This window comes from Diadema antillarum, unplaced genomic scaffold (assembly GCF_040938485.1).
Source record: "Diadema antillarum isolate AM-2024a unplaced genomic scaffold, OU_Dant_1.0 seq00000485_RagTag, whole genome shotgun sequence".
NCBI lineage: Eukaryota > Metazoa > Echinodermata > Echinoidea > Diadematoida > Diadematidae > Diadema > Diadema antillarum.
The window spans coordinates 648,991-671,151 of NW_027271448.1; the positions used below are offsets into that span (position 1 = coordinate 648,991).

The 22,161-nt window shown below is 38.7% G+C and overlaps 1 protein-coding gene across 1 annotated transcript; it reads right to left on the minus strand.

Moving 5' to 3' along the window:
* Positions 1-1,183: 1,183 nt before the first annotated feature.
* Positions 1,184-15,975, minus strand: LOC139733638 (DNA repair protein XRCC1-like). Its single transcript, XM_071644452.1, has 14 exons — positions 15,895-15,975; positions 14,710-14,907; positions 13,640-13,798; positions 13,125-13,208; positions 11,017-11,131; positions 9,651-9,742; positions 9,102-9,225; positions 8,203-8,371; positions 6,742-6,855; positions 5,887-6,019; positions 4,525-4,637; positions 3,541-3,741; positions 2,798-2,873; positions 1,184-1,445 (listed from the first exon to the last, which is right to left on the minus strand). Exons 1-14 carry the CDS (start codon positions 15,943-15,945, stop codon positions 1,332-1,334), a joined length of 1,743 nt encoding a protein of 580 aa, XP_071500553.1. The 5' UTR covers positions 15,946-15,975; the 3' UTR covers positions 1,184-1,331.
* Between the last annotated feature and the right edge of the window lie 6,186 nt (positions 15,976-22,161).

Consider the following 22,161-nt stretch of genomic DNA (forward strand, 5'->3'; position numbering starts at 1 on the left):
AGTTTTAATTTCTTGTTTGTCATGGTATTTCACTATGCTTTATTCTATGTTTTATCTTTCCAAATGTCACGGCATTGATATTTCCATATACGTAATGCACTGGTCTATTTTCAGCTTGTTACGCCAGCTTATGAAGAAAACACGAAAAACTATGCTCTGTTTTAGATTAAGTATACAAATGGAATTTTCGTCACGGATGATTCATTATGCTTCATTTCATTTTTTTTTTTCTTTCAGCACGTCAAGCCTAGGACGAAGCAGGAGCTGGTGGGGGGTCTGCAGTGGTACTGGGCTACAGACACCACTGGGGAGAAGCTGGCTCCTCACCTGGACAACTCCTACAAGGCATTCCAAGAAGTCATCAGACAAGGCGGCGACAGGACCAAGTACTAACGACGGACAGGGCGGGACCACGGAGAGTTCGGGACTACAGGCAGCGTGCTAATCTTGTTTTATGTCAATATTTTATGATCACTTTGTATTTCTTTGTGCAATAAACAGAAAGGCACCCGAGACGATCGCGTGGGTTTGCTTTTTCTGGTCTGTAATATTTAAATGTGTGTACACAATACACACACTAACACATGTAATATATATACTACACTGTAGGGGGCCTATAGCAAAGCATCACACATTGTTCGTACATCGTGCTGTTTTGGCGTGTTTCCCCACACAATACATCGCACGCGGTCTCGCTGCGTTGTACTCCCGCGTACCCCTGCAGGTATGTCGGAAGTGAACACCGATTTATCCACTCAAAGAAGCATGTCAGAATACGTGGGAGTGACACAGGTTGCCGTGAGCGCTACTGTATACCAAGTTTTATTTGGATACCTCAGACGATTCTGAAGTTATGCCGTCCACAAAATTGATTATGGAAGGGTGGACTGATGGATGGACGGACAAACGGACAAACGGACAGATGGACGGACGAACGGATAACCCGCAAACGTTAGCCCTTTGGCGACACTTTGTGGCTGAGGCAAAAAATTGTTTTGAGGAGAGCCAATGAAAGGACCATCACGTCCAGTTGCACAAAATTTAACTCCTGAAATAACTCTGAATGTAGTACAGTAAACATAGATCATCAAATGAACTCTACTTCACAAAGGTACAAGTGTAATGCCCTAACAAATACAAAACCTTCCGATGCAAGGAAATTCTACGCTACAAGCGCACATCCTAACAAATACAAAACCTTCCGGTACAAGGAAATTCTATGATACAAGTGTATGTCCTAACAAATACAAAAACCTTTCGATACAAGGAAATTCTATGATACAGACAATAGATTGCTGGAATGACAAGGTGATAAGTGACTGTCCATAAGACTAGTTGGCTGGGACAACTATGTACGGTTGATAAGGCACCATCTTGAGTTTCTCATTACAAGCAAAAAGCCAACGGGGTCGCACAAAGGTCAATGAGGAGTTATCTCCGAGGGCCTGCAAAAGGGAGAAAAAACAAGATATGGAAAATTCAGTGACAACCCCTAAAAACAAAACATGAAAGCACAAATAAATAGTTGCGTTATCAACATTTTTTAAGAACAGAAAAACATTAATTGATAAATAGGAGAAAATATACATTATGGAGCATGTTCAAATGAGTAGTCATATTAGCAAACCCACATGGTACAATAACTTCTATCATTTATTGATTCTTGATGATAATCATTTGTGAATTGAATAGAATGTGTATAAGTTTCTAAACACAAGGTGAGACTACAATATCATGTAATTGATGGTTGATAGTTATTCTACATGTACATACAAGCTAAATTTTGTATTGCAACACTGGATATCAGAGTGAAATTTTTGCAGATTTTCATGGTTATTAATTTCTACATGCACGCGAGGCCGAAAATGGCTAAAAAATGTGATTTTGTGTACAAAGTCAATAGAAATTGAGTTTTTTCACATGGTTCATATAAATATGCTTATTTTTACTCTCAATGGCTAAAATTAATTTGTTTTAGGAGTATTATGCTTCAAAGAGTGTCTGCCACAAATTTTGTTAAAAAAAACAAGAAAAACAAAAGGTCTAAAAAACAAAGAAATACATAAGAAATTCATAAAACAATAAAATAAATAAGAAATTAATTTTGATACCAATTTTTTTTTCAAGTGCATTTGCTAAGAATGCCACAAAGAATAATTAGACCAAAAGTGAGCACTTTTCGAGCTTTATTTACTGATTTAGATCAAAGAGTCTGATTTCTTGCATAAATTAGCATAATTAATCAAAATAAAATAAAAGAAGACAATTTTGTAAAATTTAAATATACGATCTTGTAGATTACATCGCACACTACCATTGTGCAAATTTCCGCGGCGATCGCGCGATCCACGGCTGAGATCTTAAGGGGGGGCCCTTTAGGCCCCCCCCCCAGTCTTTCGAGCTACCAAAATACCCCAGTCTTTTTAGGGTTAAATGTGTACATATATACCATACATCTACATTGACAAATCAATTGATAAAGTGAAGGCCAGAAGGAAATCTTTACTCTCTTTATGGCTGTATGAATCAAATCAACAGACAACTGATTCTATGGTGAGAGCGGTTTCATGACATTTGCTCCTGCGACAACTGCTCCCATGAAATTTCTGCACGCTAAGCCAACTATAAATTATACCCACAAACATAACTTTAACTCCAATTGTAATCCTCATATCAAACTAAACCTAAATCCCTATCACAACCCTAACCCTAACCCTAACCCTAAGTCCTTGGATGAAATAAGACCTGAGCAATTGTCACAGGAGCAAATGTTGTGTCACCAGTGAGAGCACATTACCTGTTCAAAAGAATCATCCCAGCTAGAATTAGTGATGACATAGTTGACTTGGTCGCTCATGTAGTTCTCAACCAATCTTGGGGGTGGGGTGAGGAAAAAAACAGAAAAAATATCAAATCACAGATCAGCAATTTTGTTAAAAATATGGGATTATGGGATATGGGAATATGGGATCTCACAGCATCTGCAAACTAGATATATTTCCCTACTGTAACGGGAATAATCATGAGCTTCTATTCTAAAACGTTTATCTGTTTAGACTGTTGACTACCACTTAGTAGGATTTACTTCATCTACAGAAGCAATGTCTGAACAATCTTTGAGTCGCATAATAAGAAAACATTGAGTCTCCTCAACAGCATTAAGTTAGTTCAAATGAAAATGATGAAATGGAAATGTTATGTATGTGAACTTTAGGGCAAAGTAATGCTCATTTCAAATCAGTAATCATTTATAAACAAGAGAGTCAAAATCAGGAGAAAGTTTACATTCACAAAGCTGATATCTACAATGCCAGATGCATCCCCAGCAAAAAAAGTATGAACCAACTCTCAGGATTAGCTGAATTCAATTTTACATGTGTGATACTATTCGTTTCATAACGACTTTGATAATAGTACATATGGCCGGCTGAAAAATATAAGGCTTCAATCTTGTTTAGCTTCACTCAGAAAAATACATCCTTTACATAAAGCAGTAGTTTTTTGTGTTTTTTTTTTTAATTTGATAGATGGTCTTCTTACCCGTTGAAGGCAACAATAAATCGGTTGACCTGACGTCTTTCTTCCGGGTCAAACTTTCCATAAAGCAAGAAATGCTTGCCACTTAGGAAATCGGGAAGATCTGGAACATCGCCCGGGCTTGAATTGGAAGCCTTCGGTTTTGAGTCCTCTTCCTCGTCAGTTGAACCACCGTAAGGGTCTTCTGTAGGTTTGTTGCGAACTCTGGAAAGAGGTAATCGATCATATATGAGGACTCTTTACTATGCAATGAAAGAACACTGTCACAATGTGAAGAGCTCACAGCCAAATCAAACCCCTGGAGAGTACAAAGTTGGAAATCATTGGGAATCCTTTATAGAGAGTGCCCCCCCCCCAAAAAAAAAAAAAAACAACAACAACAAATAACAATAAATAAATAAATTAATAAATAAAATAAATAAATAAATAAATACATAATAAATAAATAAATACATAAATACATAAATAAATAAATAAATAAATAAATAAATAAATAAATAAATAAATAAATAAATAAATAAATAAATAAATAAATAAATAAATAAAAAAATAAAAAAAATACTGAACTCTTGCAAAATGTTTATACATGTGGTAATAGCTGAAGGTCTCTTATACATTGTAGCATCAAAAAGTCCAAAAGCATTCATGCTTGGGTGAGCACTGCCTTCTCGAGATAATGATTATAGATAATACAGTGTATACATAATAAAACGGATAGCTTTACAGTGTAATTCACAGAATATGTACCATGGAATATTGCTCTCGTAAGGGTCAATATTCTCTGGTATCCTAGTCCTTGCCATCCAATATGTCATAATTGTTGGATTGCTACCTAAAATTTGAAGAGAGTCAGCTGTGACCATGACATACGGACACACTCATGATCTTAACCCTTTGAATACCAGTCTCAAGTAAACTTGTGCATGCGTCTATGGGAAATGCATGTTATAGCAAAATCAGCTCGCCATAAATGAGTTAATGGCCAACCTTTGAATCTCGTCCTCTGTATCCTCTCCTGAAGAGTCTCCTGCCAGAGGCTCCGTGTCGTTTCCATCATCGTCTTCGGGGGCAAGGCGGGCGTCACTTTCCTTGCTGGATTTCTGAAATTTATTGAGATCACAGTCAGGGTCAGTCTTTTTCTTTCTTTCCATTTATTCATTTTTTTTTTATTATTATTTTTTTTAATGTGTGTGAAGAGGAATGGAGATTTAGGCCTCATGTTAGGTATGGAATATCATAAAATAATGAGGCAGATCCTAATCAGATGATTGGTGGAGAGCTCACATCAGACCAGGCAATATTTTTGCCTATTGCATAATTTTGCTCATGACCAATCACAAGTGAATTAGATTGACCGTTTATTAGCACTTTCATGTTGTGATAGTGACCGGGCAAGATTTTATCACTGAAATGGCTGTCGCATAAATTACAACACCTTTATTTGAAATTCTTTGGGCTGAAAAAATACAAGAACTGTGAAGTAGGACTGATCTGCTTCATCATTTTATAAAACAAATAACACACCATCATTTAGTTAGGACGTTAGTATAACTACCCACACTTGGTACCTTTAAAACAGTCCAAACACCCTCAGCATGCCTAGGGCTTGCTAGACTGTTCCAAGGTACCCCATGTAGGTAATTCCTACTAATAATGCCTTTACTGATGCGCATTATTTGCACGCATGTACTAGCTACCAAGGTAGGACCAGTACGAGTAGAGTCCTTCCACAAGGTGGGCCCCAAAACACTGTCAGCATGTTTCATATAGACGACTCCTGTTATAATTAGGTCCTTGGGACTGGCAGTTTTCTTTCATTATATCAAAATTTTGTTACAAAAAAAACCGCAGGGAATTTCGCACTGTAAATGTCAGAGATGATAATTTCGAGGCCTGAACTTTTACTTTGTTGTAACAAAATTTTGATCGTTATAACAGGAGTGCCCTGTCCTCGGCAGCACACATACAAACACACAAACAAGGAGTTCAGTTCTTTCTTTCTTTTCAACAAGAAATTATTACTATTTTCTTGGAGAAAAGGAAATAAAAGTCATAAGTTCAACAACATCCTCACAGAAAAGTCATATATAAATATATTACTTTAACAGTGGAAATTTTCATGAGTGACCTTTTTGCACTCTGCTGGGTGAGATGAATTTCATGTGTGTTTAATCCCACCAAATCCTGATATATCATAGAGTTTCGAATACATAGCAAGGGAAAAATAATTGTGTGCTTTTAATTTCACACTAGTTCCTTGTCACATGAAACGTCTGCGTATTCTCAATTTCACAGTACACAATCGAGGTAAGAAACATTTCATATTAATCAAACATTTCGTGAGCATACCTTAGGAGTTGGTGTTGTTCCTTTTGATTTTTCTTTAGGCGAAGGCTTGGCCTTGACAGGCGTTTCCACTGCTTCCTCATCTTCTGATCGGCTGTCGTCGCTCGAACTATCTGCCAAATTCGTCAACTGGTATCTGCAGTTCATTACAAAAATGTCAAGACACCATGATTATGATGTAATATGTGCATGTGATAAAACGTGTTAACCAGCTTTATTTACTTCACACCATAATTACTTATTAGGGCCATGGCAAAGTTACTAAAAAAGTTTCGTCACAATACAAAAGAGATGGTAAATTCATCACCCATTTTTGAAGGTATCGCGGAAGTCATGAAAGTGTGAAAAAAAATAATAAAGGAAACCTTATAAACACTTCCCCCTTAAAACTTACAAAAAACAACAACATGATTGTTGCATTTTTTGTGAGATACAACATTTTCCAATTACCAGAAACAAACTCTTTTTTTTTTATGTGCGCCAAGTTTTGCGAAATTTTAGAAGCTTTAGCTTCTAACATTAGTAGTTTTTGTTACAAGAACAATATTCCAGGCTTTATCTCAGAGGAAGGCCATCTTAGCCCAGTTTGATATCATCTTCCTTCTCTTGAACAAACTGTAAGTCAGTATGACATTACAGGGAAAAACAAACATAAATATATCAATGTCCACTGGCAAAAGTTTCATCAGTAAACAACATCATGTCTTGAGCCGTTTTGTCACTTGTGGAAAAGGAACATTCTCCATATTTGTTTAGATAAAGAGAGAGAGGAGGAGAGTATAGGGCAACATGCTGTCTTGAAATCCTTCAAACGCAGAATATATGTGACATGAAAAATATCTAAAAATCATCGATTACCGTTTCCATGGCAACAACATCCTCTTCCTGTAACAATCAGTAACCCATTCCTTCTTCACAATCCTCCCTTTGCCCTTGACTTGGTTGAACTTGGGTGTGTTGGCAAAAGCACAGCTGTGGGGGGAGAGAGAGAGAGAGGATACACAACATATATAAAGGGAAATGAAACCCCAAAACACATAAAAATGCAGATTGTGTAAATGTGGCACTGTTAAGTAGATCACATCAGTGAAAGTCTGAGGGAAATTGGGCAATCAGAAATTGTGAATTTTTCAAGTTTTTGTGCTGCCATTGCAGGGCGAAAAGACCATCACAGATTGTGACGTATCAAAAGGAGAACGATATAAAGAAAGACGATGAAAATTCCTCAAAATTTAATTCTTTTCTTAAATTTAAAAAAGTACACATTCCCTCAACTTGTCACTGTCATTTGGTGAGGGTCATATTATTCTCACTGCTTTCTGAAAGAGGCAATTCAAGTGCTCCTTTTATTGTGCTAGACAAGTGGAAATATGTTGATTTTTCTTCATATTTTCTTTGTAATGTTTTTCACATGCAGCATCACGAACTAGTAGTCTTCCAATACAGCGAGGGTGGCATCAAAACTTTAAAGATTCACAACTTTTGAATGGATTATCTCATCGTTCTCAATATTTCACTGATGTGTTCTAATAATATTGCTGCATTCACTCAGCCCTCATATTTATTTTGGTTTCATTCCCCATTAAAATTCTGACACCAAGTACAGTACTGTCATACACTTTCCAAGCATGAGGAATACTCTGCATTGGTGTGTTTGCTGATAACCAAAGTTGGTTGACAGTAAGAAATCTAATAGTCATTGCCATGGTTGAGTGTGGTCAGGGAGAACCTTGTCAAATTATCACACTTCAGAAACTACATTGGTCGTTGGGTTTGAAACCCAAAATATTAATCAGCAAGCCTACAAATCCTGAAACAGGGCTGAATTTACTGATCATTCTGTTCATGAGAGGATTACATGCAGGGGGATTTTTTTGATTCTATATGTATCCTGTACTACACACTTGATCAAATAAAAAAAACTGAACTAGAAGTGTGGCTAGTGCTGCAAATGATATTCCTCCGCTATATCGCATTATTCTCCCAATGGGTCTACACCACACCTTGACAATGCGTGACGACAGTTTCACAAGACTGGACAAAACATTGATCCTCGACTTTGACCCCATCGCACACAACTTTCTCCAAATAATTACAAACTGCTAGGCTCAGCTTCATCCTTTGGGTACACAAACACATTTGCACATATGCCAGGTTTCATTTTGGTAACTCAAATTGTTCTTACATTGAGTCATCCACAAAAATAATTATGGACATAAGGAGTGACAGAGGGACAGCTTGAAAACATACTCTCTCTGGTGACACTTCCTGGAAGAGGAGTTAAAAAAAAAAAAAAAAGCAGTATCAAAAGATTCTCACATGAGATGTGTGCATCCTGGTCCCCAGTCTCCCCGGTACTGTGCCCCCATGTCACTGGCTTTCTGCCTCAGTTCGCCCCTCAGTGGATTCTGGAAGCCACTCAGGACAAAGACCACGCCCTTCATGAGGCTGCTGAAGGCTTCACCGGTCGCCGGCTTTTTTGATGAGTCTGTGGGCAGCAAAGGTATTACAGAGATCAGGATTTATGAAAAACAGACTTTAACAGGGGTGTCGACCAAAGGGTGAATGGAATCAATAAAAGGGGGATACCCCCTCCTACACCCTTCAGTGATGGGTCTATCACTCACCCCCATAGTATGTACACAGTGAAGATGCACACGCTAAACAAAAATGTGCACCAGATCGTGGAAATTTAATTCTAAAAATCACGCAAAAGCTCCCATGTGGGATGGTGAGGATACCCACATCTCCCCCCCCCCCCCCTTGCTTGGTCACTTTGCTCCCTCGCAAATGTCCTCAAAGTTTTGCATCATCTCCGTTGAAAACTTTTCATCAGTCTCATCAAGATCTACAAGCAAGGAGTGAACTGTATTATCGGGGGGTCTCCCCATAACTGGAAGTGAACATTGGACATCAGTACACAATATAATTCTCATGCACCCTTCACTGGCTACGGAAGTCAACAGTCTAACCTTTGATAATGCAGTTTCTTTAATGATCAGTGAAGTTATATACAATGTAGTATTACTTTTATACAATTCCAGTCTTAAAGTACGGTAGTACAAGTTGGATGAGAAAAGCTGAGCAATGTAGGTAGACACTGACAGAGAAAAACAAAGAAAATTAAGAATGTCAATGCACCATGAAAGCTGCTGAAAAAAAAGGCTTGAATAATAATGCCTCCGGCACCACTTCGTGGCGGAGGCATAAAAAATCACCTTTTGTCTTCTTCGACGGTGGCTCTACTGAAGATTTGGCATCTCCATGAGACTTACTGGAAGAGCTTTCCCCTTTTGTCACTTCTTTCTTTTCTTCATCTGAAAGTCTCCTCTTGACTGAAGGCTGTTTAACAGAACAGGAGTTGTGAAGTTTTGATACCAGACAAAAGCTCCAAACATGTGAAAATCATTTCCAGAAAACAATAGAGGAACATACACACACAAGCTTTCTCAAAATTCATCAAAATAATCCCTTTCTTCTCCATTTCATATTCTTGTCTTGTGTACAGAGATACCTGACAAAGCTTTGAGAAATAGCAAGCAGGCCAAAAATACAAGCATTCATTCATTTGCAATGGACATGCATGTATTTATAGCATTTCAATAGTCATCACGCGTGACGGCATAAAGCACCTGAGTCTGGTAAGTTTCATGCCAGACCCTTTTGATGTATTACAAGTAAATTCCAAATGGTGGAAGATGAATTTGAAGTCCTTCTGAGAACTACATGTATGTTTTGGCATAGAGCATAGTCTTCATTTCTCTCACCTGCTGGGTGGCATGAGGAGATGACGATGTAGCTTGGGAGGTGGTTGCTGAAGAGCTTGTCTGATTGGATGCTGCCCTCACAGCTGCTGCAGCTGAGTGATAAACCCCATTCCATCAATGTTAAACTCATTCGGTCAGAAAAACATCACACTTCTTTTTAAACTAGTAGATCCCCACAGTAGTCAGTGGCAGATCTAGAGGGGGGCACACCGGGTGCGCGCCCCCTCTTTATTTTTTGTTAAAACAAAAGATATAAAAAGAAAAAATGGAGGGGGGGGGCATGCCCCCCTTTTATTTTGCAAAGGTGCCTCCCCTTTACGGAATTCCTTGATCTGCCCCTGGTAGTTATTACTTCATGTAAGTGTACATATGCACAAACTTTTTTTTTTCAGTTTACGACACTGCACTTTTTTTTTATGTTGCATAACACATGGGGATGATAAATACCAACAATCCATCACTTCAGAGTGAATAGGCAGACTGTATGTAAATATATTTATAAGACAGGAGAAAGCAACCTCACTTCAAAGAAGAAAATTAATATCTGCAGAGTTTGTGACCAATGCTGATATTTTATGTGTCACCATAATTGTAGTACAAACGTATCAATTACCTCATAATAGCCTGACTCTCCTCTATAAAGTGACACAACATTTGCTCCTGCGACAATTGCTCTGGACTCATTTTATCCAAGGACTTAGGGTTTGGGTTAGAGTTGTGATAGGGTTTTAGGTTTAATTTGACGGGAAGATTAAGATTACAGTTAGGGTCATGTTTTTGAGTTGAATTCATATTTGGCTTAGCATGCACATATTTCACGGGAGCAATAGTCACAGCAGGAATTGTCATGGAACCCCTTTATACAGCAACTCTTAGCACATGATATAGTATATTCCATGCCTTTTCTTTCATTTCAACCAGTGTGATACATTTGACTACCTATCACAGTCCGATCAATCATAAAACCAGAAATATTCACGGCATGAAATCTTCTCGAATTGAAGTCAGTGGTCTTTTATCCAGCATGAAATTTCTGCCAATTGGCACTGGCATTCAATGCATATAGTGTAAAAAAGAACACTTGCATGCCTTTTAATTTTGCGAATCTTGCCTCTCATGGAATTTGTGAAATTAAAATGCAAGCAAAAATTTCTGATTTTACAATATTTGGATCTATGAAAAAGAAATCAAACATGGTTATACATGTATGAAATCTATCACAAACAATCACAGAAAAAAAAGGGGGGAGAGTCATATGGATCTAAAACAAAACCACTGTCAGTGCATATCCAGATCATGGTAAAAGATCTTTTGTCTTTTTAGAGAAACATGTCGGCAAAGCGGATGAGATCATGTTGTGTCATACCAGTTTGAGGTTTCTGAGCTTCAGGACTCTCTTTCTCCCGGCTCTTGAAGAAGCTGCCTACCGACAAGGACGACTTGCTGCCTTCATCCTTTAGCTTAAACCTGCCAAGAGTTGTCTGCTGGGTGGAAGGGGCAAGGGGGTGTAGACAAGGCAATCGCCAAATTGTGTCTCGCCCATTTGCGTACAAGGAATTAATATTTTTCATAACTCCCAGAAGTTAATTGACCTGCTTATGACCTTTGACCTTGTGGTGACCTTCAACACCCTAAGGGACATTTACCATCCAAGTTTGGCCACAAACGGACAAAGGGATCAAAAGTAATGAGCCATAATCGAAACGCGCCATAAAAACTTAACATTGGGCCCTAAAAATTTGTTGACCCCTTTCTGTGACCTTTGACCTTGTGATGACCTTTAACTCCCCAAGGGACAGCTACCGTCCAAGTTTGGTCACAAACGGACATAGGGATCAAAAGTTATGAGCCACAATCAAAACGCGCCCTAAAAACATAACATTGGGCCCTAAAAGTTTGTTGACCCGTCTGTGACCTTTGACCTTGTGACGACCTTCACCTCCCCGAAGGGACATCTTCCATCCAAGTTTGGTCACAAACGGACAAAGGGATCAAAAGTTATGAGCCATAAACGAAATGCGCCCTAAAAACTTAACATTGGGCCCTAAAAGTTCGTTGACCCCTGTCTGTAACCTTTGACCTTGTGGTTACCTTCAATTTCCCAAGAGACATCTACCATTACCGAAGTTTGATTGCCATCGTAGCAACATGTGCTGAGTTACATGTGATAAGAGTCTTGCAAGTAAACTTTAACGTATGACCTCAAACGACCTTTGACCTTATCATGTGACCTCTTACGGCACTATAACATGAAGGTACCCCTAGTGCATCCATCACCCAAGTTTGATTACCATTGTAGCAACATGTGTCAAGTTACATGTGATAAGAGAGTCTTGCAAGTAAACTTTAACGTACATTGTATGACCTCAAATGACCTTTGACCTTATCCTGTGACCTCCAACGGCACCATAACATGAAGGTACCCCCAGTGCATCTATGACCAAAGTTAGGTTGTAATCCAAGCAACTTATGTGAAGTTATTTGTCAAAAGAGAGTCTTGCAGGTAAACTTTAACACAGAAAAGAGTCTTGCACATACTCTTTAATATATGACCTCAAATGACCTTTGACATCATCACATGACCTCCGACAACACCATAACATGAAGATACCCCTAGTGCTTCTATCACCCAAGTGTGGCTGCCATTGCTGTAACAGTTGCCAAGTTATGCGTCGTAAGAGAGTCTTGCAGGTAAACTTTAACATTTGTGACAGACGACGGACGGACGACGGACGGACACCATTTGGATCCCTTAGTCTCGCCTTCACCTCCAGTGGGCGAGACAAAAAAGAAGAATCAGCAAGTTTGAATTATTATCCATTTTTGTATAAGGCTTTGTATAATGTTCATTTTCTTTCACATTCAATGTTTTTATGTTTGTCTTAGAGTTTATGTAGTCATTTTCATATCATATAGCTTAGTATGTATGCTTGGTTTTTCTAGCTATTCAAAATAAAGTTGATGATTTCAATTCATACCATAGTTAGCCACTTATCAAAGAATGTTTCATTGATATCACGATGTATGATTAATGTGTTATCCTTTTTATTATGAATACTGTGTATACAACATCGTTCATTTTAACTTTGTTTTATCTTTACCTCTTCTCAGACTCACTGAAAAATAACCTTTGGTAGACATGAGTGACTGCACTAAAATAAAATGAACTCAAATTGATCTCATGCAAAAGGCTAATAAGCAGTCAGCAATCACCTCTGGATACTTTTACAAAGGAATAGTATAGTTTTGGTTGAGATGGAACTTCTTGTTTTTTGGATGTCTCTGCCATTTTAAAACAATTTTCCCCAAATAAACTATGAATTTTTATAGAAATGGTATGCTCTTGAACATTTCGTAAAGTGGTTTCTAAAGTATCTCACTAAAAGCAGAAAGCTGAATCCTCATCTCAACCAATACCATAACATCCCTAGTAAAAGGGGTGGACTTTACTGCGAGTCAAGATGGCGCTCTTACCTGAGTGACCGTGGAGCTGGGTTGGTCATTCCCACTTCCTGGCGGTCCATGGAACTTGATGAACGACAAACCATACTTGATGCGCTACACATGATTGGCAGACAAATAATGAAACAGCATTACACACCTTGACATGTTGCCTGTTCTAACAAATAAAATACAGCACTGGCACAAAATCTTTTTCTGTGCAGATTGCTAGTATTTGGCATTTTCTGAAAGCTCTGCCCTTTCAGGCAGCAGTCTTAACCATAAAAAGACTGGGGGGGGGGGGGGGGCATCATGGCCTGAAATTTTTGTGAAAGCATAGTGTAAACAAGAATCTCCACACGCATTGTAATTTCACAGATCTTGGCTCTTGCAAAATTCGCAAAATTAAATTGCACACAAAAATGTCTGATTTTGCAGTATTTGAAAAAACACTGCAGCTGAAACCTCTCAAAGTTGACATTGGTTTGGTTGTTTGGTTGTTTGTTTGTTTTTCAAACCGATACAACATTTATGAGGGATTAACAGACCTTGTTGAAAGGCTGCGTGCACACAACCTTAATTCTGTCAAATTTCTTGTCAGCAACTGCCTTGGAGAGACTCTCAGGGCCGAACATTCGGACACGGTTGATGTTGGTGTTGTTCCTGCTCTCCATGGGTGACATGAAGGATGATGCTACAAGAATCACCTGTTTGATGCAGTAATGGACAATAAAAGAAAAAATAATGATGAAACACAGTTGATAAAAGATAATCCCCAAAGAATGGGCCATAAAAGTAAAAAGCAAAATCGACAGGAAAAATAGCTCATAAGGTTAATCATAGAATTGCATCTTAATTCTATTCAAAATAAAATCAATGCAGATTTTGTGTACCTGTGTATAGTGTATGCATGCTCATCAAAATCAAAAAGCCATTTTCATATTCAAATCATCTGTCACCTTTGACACTGCATGATATGCAGGTAGTGATTGTCACCTTTCACAGAATATTTCAGAAACTTTCCCCAGTTCAAGACTGCAGTCACACCTACAGTACATGCTATAGTGTACAATACAACTGGAGCTGAAGCTCATTTACAGTAAAAATAAATGAAACAACAAACATACAAAGTGTACATCTAAACAATTTCAGATCTCCTCTTGTGCTTGTGCAAGAAAAAGAGAGAATAATAACTTTATAATCAATTTAATATTCATAACAACTGTTAGAGACTTCTGTTTCAAGGAAAAATTAGGAAAACTTCAAAATTTCATAACTTCCTTATTTTTTATCCGACTTTGATCAAATTTTCATTGTTGTGCCAAGGAAATCTGTACTCATTCTTTTCAGACTAACTTTCAACTCTACTAGAATTTCCCTTTCAGTTACAGCTGAGGAATTGTATCAAGACAATTACCCTCCTCTATTCCGAGGACAATTACAATACCAGTTAGAGACAGGGTCATAGAGAAGAGATTAGGGCTAGGGTTAGGTTAATGGTTAGAATTTAGGTTTGAGGGTTAGGATTAGGGTCAGGATTTGGATTAGAATTAGGGTTAGGGGAATGATCTGGGGTACTTGTCCAGGGGGTAAACTGTCCTAGACCCCTGATGAATACCTGAAAGTCTTCTTTATCTGAGGCAGCATTCCCTCCAAGAATTTCAACAAAAGCAGAGGCTTCATTTCCCACATCAATGGAGTGAATTCTGGTAGACTTTTCAAGCTGGAGTATGGCCGAGGCCTGTTTTTCCCCTTCACTGCCGCATGTCCATTTCTTGTAGGAATCTCCTTTCAAAAGGTTTTCTGAACGGTGAAGCTATAATTGGGCAACGACAATTAAAACAAAGCCTGTTGCAAATGATCAATGTATCTATAACTTACATAAGAGTCTGCTACACTATGTAGTCTGACATTGTACCTTTAGTTTCAAAGCTCTTTACCCTGAATATTTCAAATCAGTTGTATCACTCTACCACTATACATGATACAGACGTTTCTTTATCAATTTCGTGAAAAGCAATGCACCTGACTCGTGAAAACAAAAACCACACAAAATATTCAGTGTATGCAGTACTTTATATTATGTATCTTATTAAAAGAAGTGAAATTTAACAAGTTGTATCATTGCAAATCAGAAACAATCAATTCAGCCAGCCAGCTGGAAGGTTTGATAATTTCTCATTCTTAGGATAGAACCACCTTCATTCTAAATAAATTCAATATTGTTGGAACAAGAGCAGTTAGTTCTCGCACATGTTTGGCACTAGTTAACCGCAACAGCGACCCCAACGCATACTGCAACAGCGCCCCACGCCGGGGTTAGGCGCTGGTGTACTTTCGCACCTGGTTGTTTATAATTGTCAAATAATCTCCAAACATGCACCCCCAACTCAGGTGCGAAAGCATACTTACTAGCGCCAGACGCTTTTACCTGAATTACCTGAACTAACGTAAAAGTGTAGAATCTACATCCTACAAATTTTGTATGATGATGCTCAGTTCTGACTTTTAGAGCCATTCAACAGTAATGACAATGTCAACACAGATACATTTTGTACACAGTTCACCCACAGGCACACACACACACTACACAGGCATCAAGACAATGTCCGGTTGTGGTTGGCCCTTTTACGTGTAAACGCAGTGTTAGGGGAGTAAAGTTGGACTGTAAACATGCCATGGTGCTAAACCCTGACGAACATGGCCAAACGCCGCTGCTGCTGACGCGTTTAGCTGGACCCGCACTGCAGGAGCTGCACTAAGCGAGAAGTTGCGGCACAAAGAAACGTGAATCTTCGCTTACCGTATCCTCGCTGCTGCAAGAAACAACTTTCTGAATTTGAATGATCGTCATATTCTGCTCTCTCAGCTCGCTGATTTTAAAGAGAACAGACACATACGATAGACGGCAGGCAACTTAACCTTTCGGGTAGGAACAGCCAAATGAATTTCAGGAAGTATTCCCACCACTTCTGGCATACATGCAAATGAACAAACACTCAGCTATCCCGTGTACACGTACGAATGAACACGGCGAAAGCGTCGTACACTAGCACAAAACAGCGTGTATATCAATACTAGCCTAGATCGTGCGCGTCGCGGGTTACTGTGTAAATCAAGATCGGACTTGATTCCCCGCGGATAAAAATGTTTAGCCTTATACGCATCAAATATCAAATATGTATTGTATAAAACATCATCTTGTAAGAAAATCTAGAAATCACGCAAAAATAAGCATGATGTATTAGATTTTAAAAAGTATATTTGATTAAGATTGCATCATAAATTCGAATGAAACTATATTAAGAATACTTTGTACTTGATTAAGGCCTGGCGTAAAGGCTAGCTAAACTTGGCAAAGCTAGCTTTGTACCACTACCAGTAAACGAAAGGCCAACTTTGGATTGGGCAATGACTGATCATCATGATAAAATCCACGCGAGAGAAGGTGCTGTTTGTTTCTATATTTCAAGTTATTTCTCTAAAGATGTAGATTTCAAAAGAGGCAACCAAATTTTGTTACTTTCGTTGAATTCATGAAATACAAAAAGAAAATCGAGTATAATTTAGCTCAAGAAAGAAATAAACTCGGTATCACCTTAATTAATTGTCTGAATTGGTTAATCCAATTTTTCGTCTCTATAGCCCCCTGAACGAAACATATGTACTACATTACAATAGGAATAGCAGGCCTATAGTTTTGGTTGAGTTGGGGAATCAGGTTTCAACTTTTTGCGAGATAATTAGAAACCGCTTATATAGAATATCAAAGAACATACCATTAAAGAATTAAAAGTGTATGAGTTGGTGAACATCGGTTTTGAAATGGCCGAGATATAAAAAACAAACAAACACCAAAGCAAAACAAAGTATATCTTTATAGCCATATAAAAGGTGGTTCCCACCTTTTATTACGACCTCTCATATCTACGCCATTTCAAAACCAATTTTCATTAAATAAACTTTTTACTCGATCCTCTTACCGTTTATTCTCTTTAAAAGACAGATATACCAATATTGAAAGATATCAAAGCAGGGAAATCCACTTGTATTTTTTTTTTGGGGGGGGGAGGGGGAAGGGCATGTATACTGTACATGTAGGCCTACGTATAGGCCTGCTGATATCGTTTCCTACTAATCCTAGGCTCTCTTCCTATAGTTCCTCTTCTTCTTTCCTTCTTCTTCTTCCTCTTCTCCCCCTCCCCCCTTCCCCCTTCAGTGTTTGTCTGGAGCATCGTCTGATAAAACACGGCCGGTGTATATAGGTAAAATAATGATTGTTATTCATGATTGACCATGCAAATAGACCTATAATGCATTTAATTTCTTTATGCACAAGTAAATGAATAAAGATACTAGTGAGAGAGGGCTCTCTAGATGTAGGCCTATAGGGAGGGAGGGGGATATGGATAGGGGAGAGATCTAGAGAGAGAGACTTATAATCGGGGGAGAGGGAGGGAAAAGGGAAAGTGTCCGATTTACGGGCGAATTGCACTGTATGCTTAGAAAATTTACAACTTCACTCACACACAAATAATGTTCTGCCTTTATAGCATAAAAGAAGCGCTTGACTTGCTCCTCTAGAATGAAAGGAGAATTAGGCCTATATAACTTCCTCTGTACGTGTAACTGGGAATTTTGAGGGTTTAATTTTATCCTCCCCCCCCCCCCTTGTCGTGCGATTCTGAGAACGTTTTTCAGTGTGTGTAGTTGTGTGTGTGTGTGGGGGGGGGGGGGAAGGAGCCGAGGTGTCAAGGTCAAGGCCCCCCCCCCCCCCCCCCCCCGCTCAGACGGGAAGAATCTAAAGGCGGAATCTAGTTTGGAAATTGAAATTCATGGGGGTTGTGATTTTTTTTTCCTGATTTTTTCCCAAATGTTTTCCTTTTAAAAAAAAAAAGAGCCATAAGTGTGTGTGTGTGTGTGTGTGTGTGTGTGTGTGTGTGTGTGTGTGTGCAAGTGTGGGGGTGGGGGTGGGGGGCTGCACTGAACCCACCCCCCCCCCCCCCCCCCCCACCCGGTTCCGCGGCCCCTGTCTGACACTGACAGATGTACAATTGTAGTAAAAACCCGTTGGAATCAATGAACCTAACTTGTAAAAATCATAACTGTCTGAAACCCAATCTTTTATCTCTGAATGGCATGCCCAAGTAAATTCACCCTGAACAGATCCTCGAGATCTCTACTTTCACAAAAAGCACAACTTTAGTACGCATTGCAATTCGTGAGCATATAAATCCCTTGCATTCAACAACACCATCAACAGCCTACTAAACTGCGCTTGTGCGTAGTAGTCTGGGTGCCAGAGGCTGAACCTTGTTTTACCGTCCACCCAATGTTTTTTGATGGTTTTACCCTATTTCGGGGGTGCTGAATCCGAATCCGGATGATGCAACTCTTGCATCCTTGAGGGTTTTGAGATATTCAAGATGGCCGCCAAAATGGCCGCCAAAACCGGAAATTCCCACGTATTTCCTTCTAAATAGTGAGATATTGAAAACAAGTGATGGTTTTACCCTATTTCGAGGGTGCTGAATCCGAATCTGGATGATGCAACTCTTGCATCCTTGAGGGTTTTGAGATATTCAAGATGGCTGCCAAAATGGCCGCCAAAACCGAAAATTCCCACGTATTTCTTTCTAAATGGTGTGAAATTGAAAAGAATTGATGATTCTCCCTATTTGGAAGGTGCTGAATCCGAATCTGGATGATGCAACTCTTGCATCCATGAAGTTTTTGAGATATTTAAGATGGCCGCCAAAATGGCCGCCAATTAAAACCGGAAATTCTCATGTATTTCCTTCTAAATGTTGAGAAATTAAAAACAATTGATGGTTCTACCCTATTTCGAGGGTGCTGAATCCGAATCCGGATGATGCAACTCTTGCATCCATGAAGTTTTAGAGATATTCAAGATGGCCGCCAAAATGGCCGCCAATTAAAACCTGAAATTCCCACGTATTTTCTTCTAAATGGTGAGATGTTGAAAACAATTGATGGTTTTACCCTATTTCGAGGGTGCTGAATCCGAATCTGGATGATGCAACTCTTGCATCCATGAAATTTTAGAGATATTCAAGATGGCCGCCAAAATGGCCGCCAATTAAAACCGGAAATTCCCACGTATTTTCTTCTAAATGGTGAGATGTTGAAAACAATTGATGGTTTTACCCTATTTCGAGGGTGCTGAATCAGAATCTAGATGGTGCAACTCCTGCATTGTTGAAGATTTGGAGATATTCAATATGGCCGTTAAAATGGCCGCCCAAAACGGAAGTTCCCATGTATTTCCTTCTAAATGGTGACAATTTGAAAGCAATTGGTGGTTTTTATCTTATTTTGAGTGTGCTGAATCCGAAGCTCAGGATACAACTCTTGCATCCTTAAGGGTTTTGAGATAATAAAGATGGTCGCCAAAATGACCGCGAAGAACGGAAATTCATATGTAGACCCAGTATTTCCTTCTAAATGGTGTAAAATATAAAACAGTTGGTGGCTTTACACTATTTTGAGTTTGCTGAATTTGAAGCTCCAGTATACAGCTCTTACTTCCTTGAGGGTTTTGAGATAATAAAGATGGCCGCCAGAATGGCCCCTGAATGGCCGTCAAAAACGAAAATTTCCATGTAAGCCCTATATTACCTTCTAAATGGTGTAAAATTGAAAACAATTTGCGGTTTTACTCTATTTCGAGGGTGCTGAATCCGAACCTGGTTGATGCAACTTTCGTGTTTTTTTAAAGGGTTTTGAGATGTCCAGGATGACCGCCAAAATAACTGTCAAAAATTGGAAAATTTTAGGCCCTATTCAGCACCCTCGAAACTTGGTTGTCGAAATTCGTCCATTCTTTAGGGTTTTTAGACGTCCAAGATGACAGCCAAAATAAGTGACAGAAATTCCAATGTTAATATATTTTTTTCGTAATGGTAAAAATTTTAAAATAAATTGATGTTCTTACCCTATTTCGAGGGTGCTGAAGGTCTTTGAAGGTTTTCGGACATCTATAAATGTCCTGTATGAACGGAAACTCCTTAACATGTTCTTATACTGAAATGGCGAAGTATTGTGCTCCAACGCGAAGCGGGAGATTAAACCCATGCAGGGTGAAAAGCAATAATTCGTATTCTGAATTTGTCAAATCAGCTAAAATTTATTGACAGTCAAAATGACTGTCACAATGGTATTGTAATATACTGAGATATTCCGATATGTCTCAAACGGAACTTTAATACCTACTGGAAAAAAAAGAAGTGATATTGACATCATACTGAAACGTACTAACGCAAAGAAAGATACGACTAAAAATGTCTTTATGCATAATTGTTATGAAATAATGCTTGTGGTCGCCAATAATATGGCTCCATAGATGTAAAGTTAATCCTTTTCGGCTACCAATAGAGTAAAATCAAATTATGGCATGTTGGTATTTGGTGTTGAAACTTGTCTTGTATTCCTACGAGTCTCGCCTCGTATTCTTGTGAAACTTGTCGCATATTCTGATTAGGTCATTGGAAATGGTTGCATCCACGACCACTATAGTAGATATCAATAAGGGTAATTTCAAAAACACTCTGCGCGATTATGGTATTCGTAAATACTGGATTATCAACTATTACCTTCCATGTTGTCGTTTGATTTTTATTTTTTTTTTCACGGCGCGTTACCTGTGATTTGTCCGTCCCCTCGTGTGTGTTTGTAATAGATTATATGTACATGTATATACATATACACATACATAATGTTACATCATATTGAAGAAAAAATTAAAGCATAACAATAAAAATGTCCCACTCGTGTCTTCAACAATGTCATCAAGACCACCAAATAACCAATTTGAGTGTTCATGGATAAAGAGATTAAAACTGCTCATGGATTAAGGCAGGTAATGTTGGGTAATTTCAGTACACTTCTCTACATCACTATCACAATATGATTTAGATGAACATGTCTTGTCCATTAATTGTTAGTGTTCAAAACTTATCCATTATATTATGTAGAGGAAACAGTGTAATCTTGCAATTATTCAACCGCATCTGTAGTCTTGAAGGGTTAATTTCTGGCACACTTGTATCGTACCAACTCAAAGATATCCAGTAGAGCTGGTTTCACTGTGTATGACGAAAACCATCAATTGTTATCAATTTCTCACCATTTATAAGAAGGAAATACATTGGAGTTTCCGTTTCGGCGGCCATTTTGGCGGCCATCTTGAATATCTCGAGGTGCATCATCCAGATTCGGATTCAGCACTCTCGAAATAGGGTAAAACCATCAACTGTTTTCTATTTCTCACCATTTAAAAGCTAATACATAGAAATTTCCGGTTTTGATTGGCGGCCATTTTGGCGACCATTTTGGCGACCATCTTGAATATCTCAATACCCTCAAGGATGCAAGGTTTGCATCATCCAAACTCGGATTCAACACCAATGAAGTAGGGTAAATCCATCAATTGTTTTCAATTTCTCACCATTCAGAAGGAAATACATGGGAATTTCCGGTTTTAATTGGCGGCCATTTTGACAGCCATTTTGGCGGCCATCTTGAATATCTCAAAAATTTCATGGATGCATGAGTTGCATCATCCAGATTCGGATTCAGCACCTTACAAATAGGGAGAATCATCAATTATGTTCAATTTCACACCATTTAGAAGGAAATACGTGGGAATTTTCGGTTTTGGTGGCCATTTTGGCGGCCATCTTGAATATCTCAAAATTCTCAAGGATGCAAGAGTTGCATCATCCAGATTCGGATTCAGCACCCTCGAAATAGGGTAAAACCATCAATTGTTTTCAATATCTCACCTTTTAGAAGGAAATACGTGGGAATTTCCGGTTTTGGTGGCCATTTTGGCGGCCATCTTGAATATATCAAAATCCTCAAGGATGCAAGAATTGCATCATCCAGATTCGGATTCAGCACCCTCGAAATAGGGAAAATCCATCAATTGTTTTCAATATCTCACCATTTAGAAGGAAATACGTGGGAATTTCCGGTTTTGGCGGCCATTTTGGCGGCCATCTTGAATATCTCAAAACCCTCAAGGATGCAAGAGTTGCATCATCCAGAT

Bases quoted from the DNA above. Each gene is read 5' to 3' on its own strand.
- LOC139733638 (XM_071644452.1), bottom strand. From the start codon at position 15,945: ATGACGATCATTCAAATTCAGAAAGTTGTTTCTTGCAGCAGCGAGGAT. The intron at 9,226-9,650 runs GTGAGAGAAATG...TCTGTTAAACAG, and splicing joins CTCCTCATGCCACCCAGCAG to CCTTCAGTCAAGAGGAGACT. The intron at 4,638-5,886 runs GTATGCTCACGA...AATAAATTTCAG, and splicing joins GAACAACACCAACTCCTAAG to AAATCCAGCAAGGAAAGTGA.